Source organism: Monodon monoceros, unplaced genomic scaffold, assembly GCF_005190385.1.
Source record: "Monodon monoceros isolate NGI ecotype Baffin Bay Population unplaced genomic scaffold, NGI_Narwhal_1 Super_Scaffold_2, whole genome shotgun sequence".
Taxonomy (NCBI): Eukaryota; Metazoa; Chordata; class Mammalia; order Artiodactyla; family Monodontidae; genus Monodon; species Monodon monoceros.
The window spans coordinates 30,513,346-30,531,978 of record NW_021703776.1 but is presented as its reverse complement, the minus strand read 5'-3'; the positions used below and the strand labels follow the sequence as shown (position 1 = coordinate 30,531,978).

The 18,633-nt window shown below is 34.8% G+C and overlaps 1 protein-coding gene across 9 annotated transcripts in view; it reads right to left on the bottom strand.

The window, feature by feature from the left end:
- The window catches only part of FAM126A (family with sequence similarity 126 member A), a 149,138-nt gene that overhangs the window by 55,585 nt on the left and 74,920 nt on the right, over window positions 1-18,633 (bottom strand). For 6 of the 9 annotated variants that reach the window (XR_003795086.1, XR_003795087.1, XR_003795090.1 and 3 more), the window contains exons 11-12: window positions 8,300-12,047; window positions 6,816-6,897 (exon numbers count right to left, since the gene is read on the bottom strand). Coding sequence is in view for 3 of the 9 variants with exons in the window: in XM_029232897.1 (XP_029088730.1) it covers window positions 11,473-12,047 (575 nt within the window). In the remaining 6 variants the exon portion in view is untranslated. The other 3 variants (XM_029232898.1, XM_029232897.1, XM_029232899.1) reach the window with 3 other exon arrangements.

The window sequence follows — 18,633 nt, the reverse complement described above, 5'->3', positions numbered from 1 at the left end:
GAAAACAATAGAGGAATTATCCAGTAACTCATGGAGGCTAACAGTTGGATGTGATATCAAGTAAGGCTGACAGTTTAACAGAGACCAGGGAAAAGACAGTCAAAGAAAGCCCTGTTAAAACCACTGTCATCCCAACGTGACCGTGTGCACGTCGAGGCAGTGCCTTCCAAGAATTGATACCACACAGTGGGAGAAGACAGGCTTCACTAAAATAATTTAGCCAAGTTTCACACACACACCCAAATAACAACAAAAATAAGCCCCAGAGGAAGGGGAAGAGAATCGGTATTCATAGTACAATGTCCAAAATTCTTCAGGATAAAAGCAAATAAACCCAGATGAAAACTTGCATGCACATGAGAAAAACAAAGAGTGTATTGCAGTAAAAATGCATGTTTCCTCTTCTTTTTTCTCTGATTTGCAAAGCAATTATATAAAACAGTATGCATGTATGTAATTGTGTTTGGCTTATCACATATAGAAATATATTTTGCAATAACAGTACAAAGGAGGTGGGTTGGATCATAGTATTGGAGTAAAGAAATGACACCAGGTGGTAAATCAAACCAACAGGAACTAATGAAGAATACCAAAATGGTAAACAAAAAGTTAAAAATAACAAATGCTATACATAGATACTTTCTCTCCTTCCTTTTCTCAGCTTCTTTAATAGACATACAATTATAAATAATAATAATTACAACAATGTATTCTTGGGTTTGTAGCATATAAAGATTTAGTATGTATAACAATAATAGTACAAAAGAAGGGGGAAGGAGAAATGAAGTCACATTTCTATATCTCAATGGAATTAAGTTAGTATAAATCTGAAACTGATTTTGATATGTTAATATGTATACAGTGAGTTCTGGAGCAACCACTCAGAAAAACTCAAAGCCTATAGTGAAAAAAATAAGTAAGTTAAAATATTATGCTGGAAATGTTCACTTAGAATCAGCCAATACCTGCAGGTAAGAAGTGGCCGCAATGCTGGGCTTGCCTCTCTAGATTTTCGTATTTTAAAAAGAATTCATTCAGATTATCTAGATTTCCATGAAATCTTGATGTTATTACCCAGTCTGCCATTAATGGAAGTGCAATTCCCCCTCTACCTTGCTTCTTACACTATAAAGCAAGTTCCTTAGATGCAATATTTTGAGGAAAATCATGATGGTCAATAGGGCACTTAGTGTTGCACACAGAAGCATGACAGACAGGGAAGGCAAATCTAAATCCAGATTAACAGTGTCTACTCTATGAACAAACAGCTGCTTCTCCATGACAAAAGAGATTTGATATAATTGGTCTGCCACTAGGCAACTATTTGGTTGCCCTAGGGCATGAAATCTTAGGGTTTGTCACTCCTGCCGGCAGACTGAGCTCTTAGCAGTGGCAGTAATAAGGGTAGCCTTGACGAAAGGAGGGCCATATTGTTTGTCTGTTATTTTATACGTTTTTTAAAAAATAAATTTATTTATTTATTTTTGGCTGCACTGGGTCTTCGTTGCTGCGCGCAGGCTTTCTCTAGTTACAGCGAGTGAGGGGTACTCTTCGTTGCGGTGCGCGGGCTTCTCATTGCGGTGGCTTCTCTTGTTGCGGAGCATAGGTTCTAGGCATGCGGGCTTCAGTAGTTGTGGCACGTGGGCTCAGTAGTTGTGGCTCGCGGGCTTAGTTGCTCCGCAGCATGTGGGATCTTACCGGACCAGGGATTGAACCCGTGTCCCCTGCATTGGCAGGTGGATTCTTTTTTTTTTTTTTTAACATCTTTATTGGAGTGTAATTGCTTTACAATCGTGTGTTAGTTTCTGCTTTATAACAAAGTGAATCAGCTATACATATATCTCCATATCTCCTCCCTCTTGCGTCTCCCTCCCACCCTCTCTATCCCACCCCTCTAGGTGGCCACAAAACACTGAGCTGATCTCCCTGTGCTATGCGGCTGGCAGGCAGATTCTTAACCACTGCGCCACCAGGGAAGTCCCAGGAGGGCCATACTGTTGAAGTCCATGTATAGCCCTTCTGCTTCCAGTATTGCCACTTTGTTCATTAGCTGATTGAACAAGGACTGGGATATGAAAGAAAGATCTACTGACATCCTCAGAATCACCCTGACCATCTGAGTACTTAGCATCTCCTTCAAATGGGGTCTTTGTTTAGTATTTATGTAGAAAACAATTATTCTTACAATCTGAGCCCATTTTGAGAAGTCCAACCATATATTTAGTGCCTGAATTTTATCACTCATCCTCCAACCTTGTTACTTCCATGTCCTCTACCACCTGGCCAACTATGACTCATAAAATGGGGCAGATCTGTACCTTGGGATATCTTTACCTTCTGTGCAGAGCAGACAAGAAATACTGCTCAGATTTATTCTCACTGTAGAGTTCCTCTCCTAAGTGTCCTCCACCACCACTGCTGAGTGGGGTTGTAGTGCCACAGTTTACCTCTAACTACTTGCTTGTATAAGACAGCTCAATTTTTTCCTGCTTGGCAAACTGTAATGTTCTCTCCTATTATAAGTATAGTTCATGGGTTTGCTTGCTTGCTTGTTTTCTCCTTTCAAACATACCTTGCCTCATTAAATTCAACTTGGTGGATGTAAATGGATATTGAAATGAGATTCCACACTAGAGTAGAATTAGAATAGAAGAGGAAGTGGTGACATGTTGTTCCAGAGGGTTATATTTCAAGCAATTTGGAGAAGAAAATGTTAGTAAAAATTATATAGCACAGGGGGCAAGACAGAAGTAGAAGCATCTTGGCTAAGTGAAGAGAACACAAGTTTTAAGATAAATGCACTATAGGCCTTCATTAGGTAGTAATGGACCTGGGATACAAAAGTTAAACATACTTGTAGCTTCTATAAAAGGAAGCAAGTGAAGCAAGAAGTGAAAATTTGTAGTGTTTAAGTTAAGTCTTTCCTACTTTATTTTCTAAAGAGTCTTGATATCACTTATGTGTGCCACAGAAATATTGAAGAGAATATGATAGAAAAAGAAAGTCAAACATAAGCCCAGAAAAATCTTCATGCTATTCATTAGTTTAAGTAAAAAGAAACATGATGTATCATAATTTACTTCTCAAAAAACTTTTATGTAGATAAAGAACCAAAGTGGTAAAGTTTTACAACCTTCACCTTCATCTCTGTACAGATGTACATTACAGAATCAAATGAGTTTCACAGACTTCTCTTGAATGGAAGAGGAGCAACACAGTGTTCCTACGTTGCCACATTTCCTGGATTGGATTTACATTCTATCTAGTAAAACAAATCTTTATTCACTATCATGTATTAGGTATTATACTAAACTCCCACAGGGCAATGGTCTAGTGCGGGAGACAGACATGTGAAAAGATAATCGCAGTACAATGTGATGAGGATTATTATATTACAGCACTTTACAAGTATAAATCCAGTGTGATAAGGGTCAAGAAGCTTCAGAAGAAATCTCTGAGATCTTCTGTAGAACCCTAAGAAGTCATTAACGATGTATCAATATGCTGTATTTATAGTATTGACTTACAATCTTTGAATGGGGAGAGATAAACAGACTTGAAACTATCAGTGTCAGTATGGCTTAGATAAAACTGTAGGCCCTCTATGTCAATATGAGATAGTTGTTCATTCCAGTAAACCTTTGCCCAGGAAAGATAAGATGGTAAACAAAACAAAACAAAACAAAAGACAAACAGGAACAATCTCTAATTTTTTGTTTGCATAAGGAAGTTCCTATAGGATGGAAACAATGACCTGCTGACCTGGGCAAACAGCTAGCTTATCAAACAACAGTTTACTTATCAAGATTCTTCAAGGTCCTTATTTGCTGTGTCCACCAATCCTAAACCATTTCTTAACTTTGCCAAATCCAATCAGTTCCCTGTCTTGACAGACATGTCTTAAACCATTTGGGCACAGGTCTCAAAACTCAACAAATAGCTGATTTTCTAGTTCTAAGAGACAGGTAAGCATATCAAGGTGGTGCACTGTCTTACTGCAGTTAACTTTTAGTACTTAATTTTGCTTTATTAGCAGGTCATCAGATGATATTTGAGAGAGTTAAACAACAGCAAAGGTTTTTTTTTAAGGATTGCTTATTTAATTGGCATGTACTATAGGGTAGAATCATTTTTGTGTGTCAGGTCAATTTACCTTTCACTAACAGGTCTATGTTGATGATGTTAATCAATGTTAATTGGCTTTATCTTAGGGGGAGCCCCATTTAGAACACAAGATCTGGTCAAGAAATTTGTCCTTTCTGAAACAACGTGAAGTGTCCATCAATAGATGAATGGATAAAGAAAATGTGGTACACACACAAAGGAATATTATACAGCCATAAAAAAAAGAAAATCTTGCCATTTGTGATAACATGGATGGACGTTGGGGGCATTATGCTAAGTGAAATAAGTTAGAGGCAGGGGTGGAAAGGTGAGCAAAATAGGTGAAGGGAGTCAAAAGGTACAAACTTCCAGTCATAAAATATGTAAGTCATGAGGATGTAATGTACAGCATGATCACTACAGTTAATAATACTGTATTGCTTATCTGAAAATGGCTAAGAGAGTAAATCTTAAAAGTTCTCATCACAAAAGAAAAAACATTTTGTAACTCTGTATGGTGATGGATATTAACTAGACTTACTGTGGTGATCATTTTGCAATATATGCAAATATTGAACCATTATGTTGTACATCTGAAACTAATATAACATTATGTGTCAACTATACCTCAATTTAACAATTAATTTTAAAACACATTTGTCTTTCCTAACTACAAACCACTACCAGAGACATAAAGATAACCAATTCATTGCTGTCAGCTACTAAACCAAATGTTAAGTTTGTATAAGAATCAAATGAAAAGCTTGTTAGAAATAAAGGTTTCCATGCTTCACTCAGTGATTCTGATTTAGAGGGATCAGCACAAGGCCTAGGAATCTCTATTTTAAAAAGCACCATTTTTTCCCTAATGCAGGCTGTCTTTAGATCATACTTAGAGAAATAATGCTTTCATCCCCGCATATCAGCAAACATACATGTGCTGAACATATGTACATATATGAATATATAAACATATATAAACACATATACACCCATATTAAATGTTCTACCCAAGTCTTATAAAAATGGGATTGCTCTATGACATGTTTTTTTCAGGGAACATTCTATTAAATAATCTCTCTGATCACCACATACACATCTGCGTTGTTTTCCACAGCTACATCATATTCCACTATATGTGTGCACCATAATTTATCCAGTCCTCTATTAACGGTCGTTTAGATTGTTGCTTTTTTTTTTTTTTGCTATTGCAAGCAATGCTGCAATGAATACCTTTATACCTTATGCTAAAATTTCTGTAAAATATAGAGAGTGGAATAAACATGGAAGAGCAGGATTCTGCTAGGTCAGAAGGTGTATGCACTTTAAAGTTTGACAGATCCTGCTGAACTGCTCATCAATTTAGTTGTACCAATTTAAGTCCTGCCAATGGCCTCTTAAACTAATGATTTCCGCACACCTATACTAATACTAGTATCAATCCTTTTAATCCTTATCTATCTGACAGGTAAAAAAATAAACAAAATCTTAATTTATATTTTACTATGCTTTTAATATCAGAATAACTAGCATTCAGTTTACCACTGAAACACAATTACCTAAAGCTCTACAAAACGTATCATATTTTATTTTTGGAAAACTTTTATTTTGACCTTAAAACTTAACTCTGTCACCTATAAGACAGATGGAATGAGTGAATATCAAACACATGTCTGTTATGTAGTATTCACTTAGTATCTTCTTTTACCAAGTGATAGAAAAGTGAGAGTCACAGGACCTATGTTTAAGCTCTAGCTTTCCACCCAGCAGCTAAGTGACCTTGGGCAAGTCACCTGCCCTTTTGAGAGCTTCAGTTTCCTCTTTTGTAAAATGGGAATTCTAATCATTTTATAGGACTCTTTTGAAGATTAAATGAGATCATAATTTTAACTACAAATATTAGCTATCTACCACCACAATAACAATGCAAGGGAAATTACCAAGTGACTAGAATTATTTGTAAAAGCCTTTCTTAATAATTATAAAATAATTATATGCTGGTATTACAGATTCTATGAACTGAATCAACTATTTATTGGGATTGCTAAAGTCACTAGAAGAGTTTGTATTCCATAGGGCTAACATACTGCCTACAAAATCGCTTCTCTTGTTTTCTATGATTGCTCCTCTAATAGCAGTCAGAAAATATTTCCTAAATTACTTACTTCCTTAGATGAAATGGAATTATCCAAATATATAATCAACTATACAACAGGATTTTTTTTCAAGCTTCTAAGAGGGTTTTGTTTCTAAGCACACACAGTAATCCTATTCAAGTAATGTCATGGAGATTTCCTAGAGTCAGTAAATGAAATTTTAAAATTTTACCGTAATACAATATGTTGAAGACCTTATCCTTGATTCTTTCCCAAAACTAACATCAACCTAACTCACACATTCATTGAATGTCTCAATACCTACCATGTACAAAGTCCTATGCTAGGAACTAGGGACATATAGTCTCTGCACTCAAGAGACAAAGACCCATATGAAAGATAAAAGGGCAAAGCACTGTTATCTAAATTTGCCTGTACTTCTGGTATGACAAATAATCAGTCACTGGTGCATGACCCATGGAGCTCATCTTCTTTTGGATGGATACTAATGAACTTGTCACACTTCTCAACCATAGCCATGTAAAATGTAAAGCCAGGAATGAGATGTCACTGTCCTATGGCTTACTCCCAAAAGCTCTCAATGGCTCAACTCACCTAAGTCTTCCTCCTTTAATTTCTTCCTTCACATCATGACTTTTGCAAAATTTTATGACGATTTTTTAATTAGTAAAGTGATCTGGAAAAAATATGTTTTCAGTTTTTATTTCATTAAAACAAGAGGCAACACTGCTCTATAAAGTATTGCATATGGAGAACATTTACACAAATATACAAAACTTCCAAAAACTAAACTCCAGTTTACTTCCATAGCCTTAAAAAGGTAGAGAGCACATAAAAATATCCAAAGTCGTAATTTATTCTTTAGGAATGTAAACTCTAGGAACACTATTAGAAACAAGTCAATTTACTATGAAAAGATTAGTATCACTACGTGATTAGAAATAAAGATAAGAGGTACACAATAAACTCCACATAAGAGAAAATAACAGTATGTGAAATAGGACCTTCAGTTTACTAGTAGAAACTTCATATCAAGACATAAGTACTTTGGAACTCTACTATTAAAAAACACAAAAGCATCTTCTAAAACATTCACTGGTAATCTCTGTAGGTATGCACAAGTTACAAAATACAGAAGACAACATACTTCTGTTCTCTGATGAAGAATTTAACAATATTAAATATAAATGTGAATAACTCAAAGTATTGAGTATAATTTTACTAAGCAATTAATCTAAAAGTATAAATTCATGCTAATTAAATGACTAGAGAGTTTATTTTTTATCCAAAGATTGGGAAGACACTATTATACATTAACTTCTATCTACAATGACTAATTTAAGTACCCATCAAATCATTCTTTTTTTAAATGGCTTTTTAAAAAATATTTTTTCAGGGGCTTCCCTAGCGGCTCAGTGGTTGAGAGTCCGCCTGCCAATGCAGGGGACACGGGTTCGTGCCCCAGTCCGGGAGGATCCCACATTCCACGGAGCAGCTGGGCCCGTGAGCCATGGCCGCTGAGCCTGCGTGTCTGGAGCCTGTGCTCCGCAACGGGAGAGGCCACAACAGTGAGAGGCCCGCATACCGCAAAAAAAAAAAAATTTCAGTTACCTTATTTAACAGATATATTTCCTTGATGTGCTTCCCTTTAACAAAGTGTAGACTTATTGTGCCTATAGACTCAAACGTGAAATAGCCTTACTTTAAATATCTGCTGAAAATTAGGTCTCAGGGTGTATTTTTCTTTACAATTTAAATTTAAAGGTTTCAACACTTTAATTTTATTCTTCCAAAACAGACAAAATCCCTTAAAAATGGGATCATTTTTTATCTATTTTGGTTTAAAAATTTTATTTCCCTTTATTTTAACTTTTTATCTTTAAAAGTTAATAACTTTTATAATTATTACTGAATAATGTTTGCTAAGTAGTTACTTCATAATTGAAAAGAGCAATGAAATATTGCTTTTTCAAAACACACTGAAATCATTTAAGGACTGAGAATTTCTACTCTTCAAATCTACAGAGCTGCCTTTAAAAGTTCCATGGTGGTATAATAAGGGATTCCAGGGTGCTCACCTGCCCTGGGACACTCCCCTGAAGTCTTTGTTTCTCTCTCCACTTGGATTCTAAAACGGAAAAGCTGGCACCCAGCTTCACTAGAATATCCCAGGTAGTCGGATATCTGAAGAGTGAGAGGTTGGGTAATTTCAAGAATCTTTTAGAGGTTTAAAATGTGGAATGGGACTACAATGTCTGCACAGATCCTCTGAGCTATGAGGTGCGAGGCTCCAGTTTTGTGCAGAATCCTTCTTGTGGTAAAAGGTATTACTCTGGATATACACAAGGTCTGTGACCAAATGGTCTCATCAGCATCTTCATAAGAAAATGACCTACAAAAGCCACTCCAACTTTCAAATTTGGAAAAGTGAGTGGGACAAGAAGAGCAGGGATAATTATCATTGTTACCACAGTTAGCATTACCCAGTATTAATAACTACTATAAAAATTTTCAAATGTATAATCTTTATTTGAAATAGTATCAAAGGTACTACGAAAGAATTTTACTGTTACCATAACTCCACATTCCAGAAAATCAACTGGGACAAATTACTTGGAGCAAAAATTCAGAACCACTCCTTTGAGTAAGCCTTCAGGGTTTTTAAACGAAAAAACACATGCAGATTTCTTGTGCATTGTGTAAAAGGGTGGTACCCCTTTCATACTTAAAATTGTAGGCATCTACAGCTCTGATTCCATTTTCAAATAACAGAAGAATATAAAATGTTAACATTTTTATTGTAAAAATAAATGAGATTCATTAAAAATTTAGAATTAGGGGACTTAAGTCAGTTGACACTTAAAAAATTAATTAGCTTTAAAAACAATGAAGATTATAATGATCTAGTATCCAACATATTTGATCTAGGGTTGTGAGACCACTGAGAATTCTAAATATTAGGTAAGTGATTTGTTTGCACTTTGATACTGTCTTCTCAAACTTTAATGTACATAATAATCACCTGAGATCTTATTAAAAGGCAGATTATGATTCAGTAGATCTAAGGTGGCTCTGAAATTCTGCATTTTTAACAAGATGGCAGGTAATGCCAATGTTCCTTACTGGTCCTCAGACCACAATGATTTATAATAGCAATGATCTAGAATAGTAACAAAATGAGGTTCCATTACAACAGCTGAACATTAAAATCTGATCTCTTATTTGTGCCAGCTAATGTTTCCTCAAACTTATTCTATAATGTTTCCTAAGCACCTTAACTTGCCTCCAATGCCAATCTTTTAAATTAGTTCTTAAGACTATTATTAATATTGTTAGTAGCTATGCCTAGGGGAAATTCTTTGTTAAAGAATTACAAAAAGACAATAGGAAATTCACAGTAATTGTACACAGGATTTAAATTGTAGACAGGATTTCTATTAAATTAATATTTTATCAACTTTCACTGTCTGGTTGCTTTGCTTTTTTTGTTTTTTCCTACAATGTATGCCAATAGATCTTATTCCATTTTTATCGGTGGCACTAAAAAAATCAAATTCACTTACATTAAAAACCATATTTTATTCAGGGTTACTGAATAAAAACTAGTTCATGCTTTTTGAAGAACTGGATTTAAAACGATAGCCAAAGCAGTTATGGTCAAAACTGCATTCATAGTGAAAATGCTTTAGCAGTCTTCAAGACATAACAAATTTTTCACATATTTGAGCTCTGCATAAGCAGGTACAAGAGGAAAACTAGCATTTTCTCTGTGTGACCACAGCTAAAGACTGTGAATAAGGAAACTACTGTGTACTAACCATTAACAAGGGGACAGCTCCCTACATCTTCCTCCCCAGTCAACTTATTCTCTCATCCTCAACTCTGCTCTCTCTCTCTTACCCTAGATTATTACTTAAGTATACTTGATTTATAAGGAACCTCAACCATAGCTGAAATGACCACCACTAGCAAACATCAAATTTTTACATCCATCTGGACGTCACCTGACTCTCTATAGCTACATACAAGTTTGTTTAGCTTCTGCCATATTGCCTTTTTATTTTTATTTTTTGGTTGGGAGCAACTACATTGATTATTCTTTCTATCATAACAAGAACATTTCAAATAGGCCTGTTCACAAAACAAGAAACACATTTAATATTTTTCATACTTAAAATTTTAAAGAACACAAACATATATAACCCTAAATTAGTTAATATATAAATGTCCTTTGTCCATATTTCACTATTTTTATTTTCTTTCAATGATATTTTATAGATGAAAAATTTACCTAATTTCCTTCATTTGTAGACAAACAATTCAATATGGTAAACACTGGTATCTTGAGAGATGGGTTGCAAAATTCAGTCATTTCCAGGAAGTCTTCAATGATGTGTGCTCTGAATTGTGGGAATCCAAGCTAAGTAGGTTTTCCAAAGTCCAGCAGCAGGGTAAGTCAGTTTTATGGCCTATTACATCTTAGGAACTGAAAGGGATCTTCACCTGCTAAATCCAGATCAAACACTTCAAAGCAACACATCTACTAGCAATCTGATTTCTGATATACAAATGTTCCAAAGATAACAACGGAAACCGCTCTTCCCATCCCCTGGAATCTTATATTTTAGGTTACGGAGTTACCAGGCATTTTCCAGTGCTTTATATAAACTGTTCTACTAATCTTAAAGATGATCTGGTTACAAACATTTTTAGCAGGCACTTTTCATACATGTCATTTTTGTTTTTTCACATGCCTGTTTTTCAGACTGGCTTGCTAAACAGCCAGCTGTAGAATTCCTGGAGTTGTACAGCAGCCTCATCCTTGAAAACACTGTTCTCATGCAAGGAGATTCCCTTTTACACTGAAGGCCAAACATACAGCTACCAAAATAGGAGTTATTAAAGAAAAAGACTCATAACCTCTCATGAGCTGTGACCAATCTGATCAGACAACGTGCCAAAATGTATTGTCACACTGACAATCTTAGGGCAACAGAAACAAATAAGAAAGTAAGAAAAGAAAGAAAAGACTCAAGCCAAGAGGAAAACACACAACCAAGAAATAACAAAACCATATTTCAACTTACTGCAACCTAGACATTATTCCCTTCATAAAGTCAAGGTAGCCTTCAGAATTTAAGACATCAGGGCTCCTGTCAGGAACAGGGATGAAAGACGACCCTGGGAACTTTCATGAAGAAGCGAAGTCGTATTTTCTGATTCACTGGTTACGTGAGAAAACTCTTACAAATTAATCTGTGGACAAAGTAATGCTAATACTAGGAGGTCTCTGCTGACCTGTTTGATGCTTCATTGGAAGTTCAGTCCTTTCAGAAACGTAAATAAGCGTTTCTTCTTGCAGACTACAAGCAGAAAACCTATTGGTATCTGTCCCAGTCCCACAGCCAACAGCAGATGATGGGTTATATGGGACTGTGACACCACTAACTTGTTCAAAGGATTTACTGAATACGGTCGCAGCGGTCTTAGCCAAACCATGACTATTAGGTTTAGGCAGAGATTGGCTGGTTGTTAATGTAAGTCTCTTTAAGGAGAGAAGCTCGAGATTCTCACTTTGGGCTCTCTGAGTTTGTTTTCGAGCAAAGTAATCTTTGCAAGACTCCCCTGCAGTTTCTTTTTCTTTTCCTCCAGTTTTGTTTCCTCCTGACCGTCTCTGAGTCTTTCCTACACTTGCCTTGTTACTACAATTTTGACTACTGTTTGGTAAACCCGACTGGCTAGTACTAGACGCAGCCCTGGAATAAAATCCCTCGTCAACTTCAGATATCTCCATCAGTTCTTCTTGACCTGTTAATTCTGTATTTCCTAAACAAAGAAATAACAAAGATTAATTAACATTAAGCATTTTAAGTAATTGTTTTTTCATGATTCATACCAAATCAAGTATATTTTAAATACATTAAATTTTAGCAAAATATGTAAAGCAACAGATTACAGACCAAAATCAAAGGATAATCAAAACATTCTATAAAATGTCAACAATAGTTCATTATAATTAAATAACAGTAATTTAGAGTGTATTAAACGAAAAGCATGCCATAAACCACACCCCACTGTGTTTTTAGAAAATGGTCTCTTACTATTCATGCAAAAGATCAGAAACAATTAGGAAAAATACCACACAGTAAAACTAGAGGTAAACTCTCCCCCAGTAGCAAAGCAGTGTAAAATCAAAGATCATACCAAGGAACTTTTTAAAAAATAGTATTAAAATATTTCAAAGATTTTTTTAAAGGTTGCACTACACATTCTAGATTATTTTACTAAGAGAAAAATATACAGACCATAAGTATCACAAGCTCAAACTTGTTAAAATTCTTTATACATTCTCCTTCATATCAAAGAGGGCAAAAATACAAAGATAAAAAAGTAATTTTAGATCTCAAAACATAAGCAGAAAATTATTTTGGAAGCAATTTTCTGCCTCATTTTCATAACTGTTTACTCAGAGAGCAGAGCTACGACCATTCCAAAGAGCATTAAGAGTCATTGAGAAACTGTGGTACATAATTCATGCATTTTGATTAGGTGACATGCAAAATTTTTGTGACTGTGCAACTGTTGCTTAAAACATGCAGCAGTGACCCTTTGCCATGAGATACCTTGGAGTGCAGCTATAAAGTGCTCTGCTAAAACTGCACTCTGCCAGGTGAGTTTATTCCATCCTCCATCATTTTTCTTACAGATTTTTGCCTCCTGATCTCTGGCAAGCCTTTGCTCTCAGTTCTAGGATCTGTGGTTGTTTCCTGTACACCCTGTATATGCTGAGCATCAATCTCTCCTAGTGTTCTGCCTTTTTCCCCATTCCCGGTCCTCTCTCCGGCCACATTTGTGACACTAATCTCAGGAATGACAAGGATGCCCAATTCAGTAGTATCATTATTGTTGTCAGGTTGCTCTAGAATTGAAGATGATAAGACAAAATGATGGCTGAAAACAAAACAAAATAAAAATGCAAAACAAGAAAAGCAAAAAGATCCAAAACAAAAATTGGACGAGTGAATGTTAGGTGTTAAGCCAAATATTTGCACTGTAGAAATTCCCATAATTTACCATACTCTGACAGCACTGGAGACAATGGGGTCATGTTCTTTCATTTCAAATGACAATGACAAAACTCAGAGCATCAATTAATGTTCTGTATTTTTTCACACACATATTTGATGTGGACTATGAAACAGAAATTTTTTTATAGTTTAAAATAGAATTTCTATTATTTTTAAGATAATATTGTGACCACTTGAACTTATGTCAAGCTTTAGGCAAATTTTCAAGGATTTATAGCCAAAACTTTAGCTCTTCTTAACATGAGGAACCAAGCCACTTAGGAATTCTCCTTGCAAAATTTTTTTATTAGATTACACTGAGACTGCCTTAATAAACCATGATAATGGAAAAATGCTTATGCACTTATATCATGGTTAGTAATGCTACAGGTATAGTTTTTGTTTCACATACCAATCATCTTGTATATTAGTAAATATTAATGTGGCTGTGACAAAATTAAACAGTCTATTCCTTCAGACTCATACTAATTCCATAAATTTAGGCTAATTTGTAACCGTTCATTACTAAACTGGAGAAAAATAAAAATGGATTTGGAAAAACAAATTGGCTATTGGTCCTTTATTCTGAAAATGGTCATTTGGAATCGAATGAAAAGGAATGAAAAGGAATGAAACTCCTAACGAGTTAATACTTGTAGACATTTTATTGTGTCTCAAATCACAAAGCCATGGTTTATTTAAAGTTGTCAAGGAAATATCCATAACAGATGGGAAAAAATAACATGAATATGTCTACCATGGACCAGTAATGAAAGTTAAAGTTCAAAACACCATAAGACTATGTAAAACAGTATATACTCTTTTAAAATGTAGAACACAAATCTGTGTGAGGGACATTACCCACTATTTTCAAATATTTTTCATTTCAAGGTCTCCTGAATGGTGCTACAACATGTGAAACAGTAACAGGCAAAAGTCTGGCGGCCAGAACCATATATTCCTGTGGGTGCCCACTTTGCTGTGCATCTTTAAGTACTACGAATGCCTGGCTCTCACCCTAGACATTCTGATTTAAATAGTATGAGGTATGACCTGGGCACTGGGATTTTTAAAACTTCCCACATGACCAATGTGCAGCAAAGTTTAGAACCACTGCTCTATTCTGATTCTTTCAAATTTTGAAAACTTAAAATGAAAGTTATTATGGATGCCCTGGGTACTCCATACCCAGCAGCAATATGCACCTCCAAAGGTCCTCAAAGCTTCATATTGCCCTGCGCTGGTAGGCCAATGCGCTGGTATATTAATTTCCCAATTAGCTAGCGCTTCATAAACTTTTTTTTTTTAATTGGGGTATAGTTGCTTTACAATGTTGTGTTAGTTTCTGCTGTACAACAAAGTGAATCAGCTCTATGTATACATATATTCCTTCTCTCTTGTACCTCCCTCCCACCACACACCCCCCATCCCACCCACCTAGGTCAAAACAGAGCACTGAGCGGAGCTCCCTGCACTATACATCAGGTTCCCAGTAGCTATCTGTTTTACACATGGCAGTGTGTATATGTCAATCCCAATCCCCCAGTTCATCCCATACCCTCTCCCCCACCGCATGTCCACACGTCCATTCTCTACATCTGTGTCTCTATTCCTGCCTTGCAAATAGGTTCATCTGTACCATTTTTCTAGATTCCACATACATGCATTAATATACAATATTTGTTTTTCTCTGACTTACTTCACTCTGTACGACAGACTCTAGGTCCATCCACGTCTTTTGACTGAATACACTCTAAATGAAATTTTTATTTCCTAGACAGACCAAAGCATGTTGGTGAGGTAGTATGACATTGCTACTTCTGCTTCCCTAACAGAGGTTTAATGAGACTAAGAAGTTCCAAACAAGCCCATTCCCCATTGCTAATAGTTGTCTTCAATGTGAGGGCAAGTGACACAACACTGTAAAGCAACTATACTCCAACAAAAATTAATTAAAAAAAAACAAAAACAAAGTAAGGGCAAGTAAAATCTAACTGAGGTAAATGCCAGAGGCCACTGCAACTGAGAGTAAAATCAGCATGGCACTGTTGGTGACAACCAAGAATTGTCCATTTACACTGCAGAAGCAGTTTCACAAAAGATCTATTAACGGGATCATTAGTCCAAAATAGTTATAAACTGTTGAAATTATCCAGACATAACAAAGCCAATGATTACTAAAATTTAACAAAATTTTAAAAGATAAGCATAAGTAGCCTACCAGAATAGAAAACAATCTACTACATTAATTGGCACTAAATAGTTTTCTTGAGAGTGTCCACATATATTATTCAATTATATTCTTAGAATAATGTGTTGGTGCACCTCTGAAGCAGGCAATTTGACTCCCATTTACAGACAAGGAAACTGAAGTTCAGAAAGAGTTAAAACAACTATTGTATGGGGGATCTAAACAGTATAACATACAATAAATTCTAACTCTTCAACTCATTAAAGTCAATTTGAGTTAAATATTCTCTGATAGAGATTTTTCAATTACATTTAACTTACTGGCTTAGATTCCTGGCCATTTCATAGAAAGCAAATAAATTACTTGGCTGAACACAGAGCAAGAGCAAATAAATCTCTAAGAAAACCTAAATAAGTCATAACTCTCAAGGTTAATTTATTTTTTTAATTGGGTTTATTTTTTAAAAGATGTCAATGAAAATTAAAATGGTGCTGCAACGTGAAAATTTAGAATTTTGCAGGAAAAACTAGAAAATGACAAGAATATTATATAAAATAGCAATAGGCAATTGGATTGCTAATCACATTCACTGGGATAATGGTAAAAGATCTGCAACCCAAGAAAAAATAACATTAATTTTTTTTAATCATGAAATTAACTGGCATGTGGAAAAACAAGATATGTTTTTCCACAAGCAAAAATCTTTAATTCATTTATGTATGTTATCACTCAAAAATGGTAAAAACCACAAAACTTTTAAACTGCTTATTAAAGTAAATTCATAGAAAGAAAAACATGTAATTCTGCACAGAGCTAGAAAGAAAAGAAATATAATTCTCAGGAAAATTACAGGATAAAGAAAGATAATTACATAGCAAACATCTGTTATGTTATCTTGCTCCCTATTATTTCTCCAACTTCTTCCCCTATATAATTCTGTGATCCAATCCCCCTACACACAACTTCTTATTGGTCTTACTATTCTCTAGGCCTGGAATGCTCTTCCCCACATAGCTACGTGGCTCACCTCCTTACTTCCTTCAGGTCTTTTCTCAAAACCTTCTCAGTGAAGTCTTCCCTGATCATCCCATCAAGTTTCAATATTCCCCATATTTCATATGCCCTCTTCCCTACTTTGTTTCTTTTTCTTCTTAGCACTTCATTACTTTCTAACCTACAATTATTTATCTTGTCTACCAGATGTAAGTTCCATGAGGCCAGGGATTTTTATCTGGTTACTGCTGTATACCTAGTTCCTAGGAAAGTAGATTGCATTAAGTACGTGCCTAATAAACATTTGTTTGATAAATTGAACGAATCTCGTTATGAGGTGAAATTATTAAAATAAATAAAGTTGAAAGACCATAAAGAAGGAATGAGAAAGGTAAGCTGGGAATGTGTTACTTGACTTGATAAAATGAAAAAATAATGTATAGCATAAAAGAATTTTTAGGGACTTCCCTGGTGGTCGAGTGGTTAAAACTCTGCACTTTCAGTGCAGGGGGTGCAGGTTCAACCCCTGGTCGGGAAACTAAGATCCTACGTGACGGGTTGCGTGGCCAAAATAAAAAGAATTTTTAGATGGCAAAGAAAAGCAAAGGATTTTTGTTTTAGAAAAGTGTAGTAGCTGCCTCTAAATGTAGGTTTAGTAAAATGCTTATTAACATCAGAAAGACTTTTTATTTTTAAATCTATAGTTCTTTTATTATGTTATCCAGAGGATAAGAAGAGAAAGTTATTCTTTCTTTAAAAAGACCATAAAGGAGATGTTTTAAGGGTATATAAATGCATAAGAAAACAGAATCTGCTTAAAAGCCCAGAACTTAAAATTTTATGCAAAATGTGTCATGATTGTTCTATACCTATAAAAAAACAGTACTTACATTTGACTTCAAATAATCTGAAAAGTTCAAAAAAATCCAAAGAGAAACTTCTCAGAGAATATTTTATTTGTATAACCTCTATAAATAGGTAATATTCTCTCCATGTACAGATATGAGGAGAGTTAAAGAATACTTTTAACAGACATTTCCAAATTGGTTCTCAAAGCCACTCAAATCATTTCTCCCTACAAAATTTCTTCTGGCTTTGAGGGAGAGAGAAAAAAAAAAAAGTGAAACAAATTGCAAATATCATTAAAACTGATCATGAAAAGTTGTGATTTCTCTCATATGTAACTTTATAATCCCAAATATCTATTCCATTATGTCACTCATGAAACTCTTTATCCTAGCTTTAGCTTCTATTTTTTCACAGCTGCCCTACTTACTAAAAGTGACAATTTAAATAAAGGAACAATTTATTATTCACAGAATTTACACAACTCTGTACTCAGACTGATTCATAAGTCTAAAGGAATCCGGAAAAAAAAAAAAGACAATCAAGGTGAATCCAAAAAAACAACAAAAAAAGAAAGGAACCTGGTTATGACCTAAGACACTTGCAAATTCATTTGCAAAATCAATAAAATAAGCTGACATTAAAAAAAATTAATCTGTATCATACAATTTTGACATTAATTATGAAAAGTATTTTAGAGTAGACCCCAGAAGAAAGTCATACATATCCCTTTACAATTTATAAGATATATTTTAAATGTCATAAAATACCTGAACAATTTCATATTACCCAGTTTGATGTTTACAATTCATTCTATTCAATGGAAGACAAATGTTTTCTATATTCATTAAGCTGTTCATTGCAGTGTTATCCATAATAGCAAAAAGTTAGAAACAAATTATTTAGCATATTAAGGAAATGGTTAAGTAAATGCTGGAATATAAACTCAATGTGGTGTTATGTAGCCATTAAAATAATGGGACTTACTAGAAGAACTTGGGAAAATGTTTGACAGTGTTAACTCAACAAAAGCACAGTATGTAAAAGAAAATTAATTAGACCGTAACTATGAAAAATACATATATGTATGGAAAAAAAAGCTGTAAAATGGTAATTGTTTAAATACCGGGATTATAAGTGAATATTCCTCTACCCAGTTTACTATCATGTTGTTGCACTGTTTTTCAATAAAATAAGGAAAAAAGAAGTAAATTGCTCAGTCTATATTATAAATTTATCATTTATTCACTTATTCATGCATTCAACTATTTCTTGAGCACCTATTACGTGCTAGACATTGTTTTAGACTCTGGGG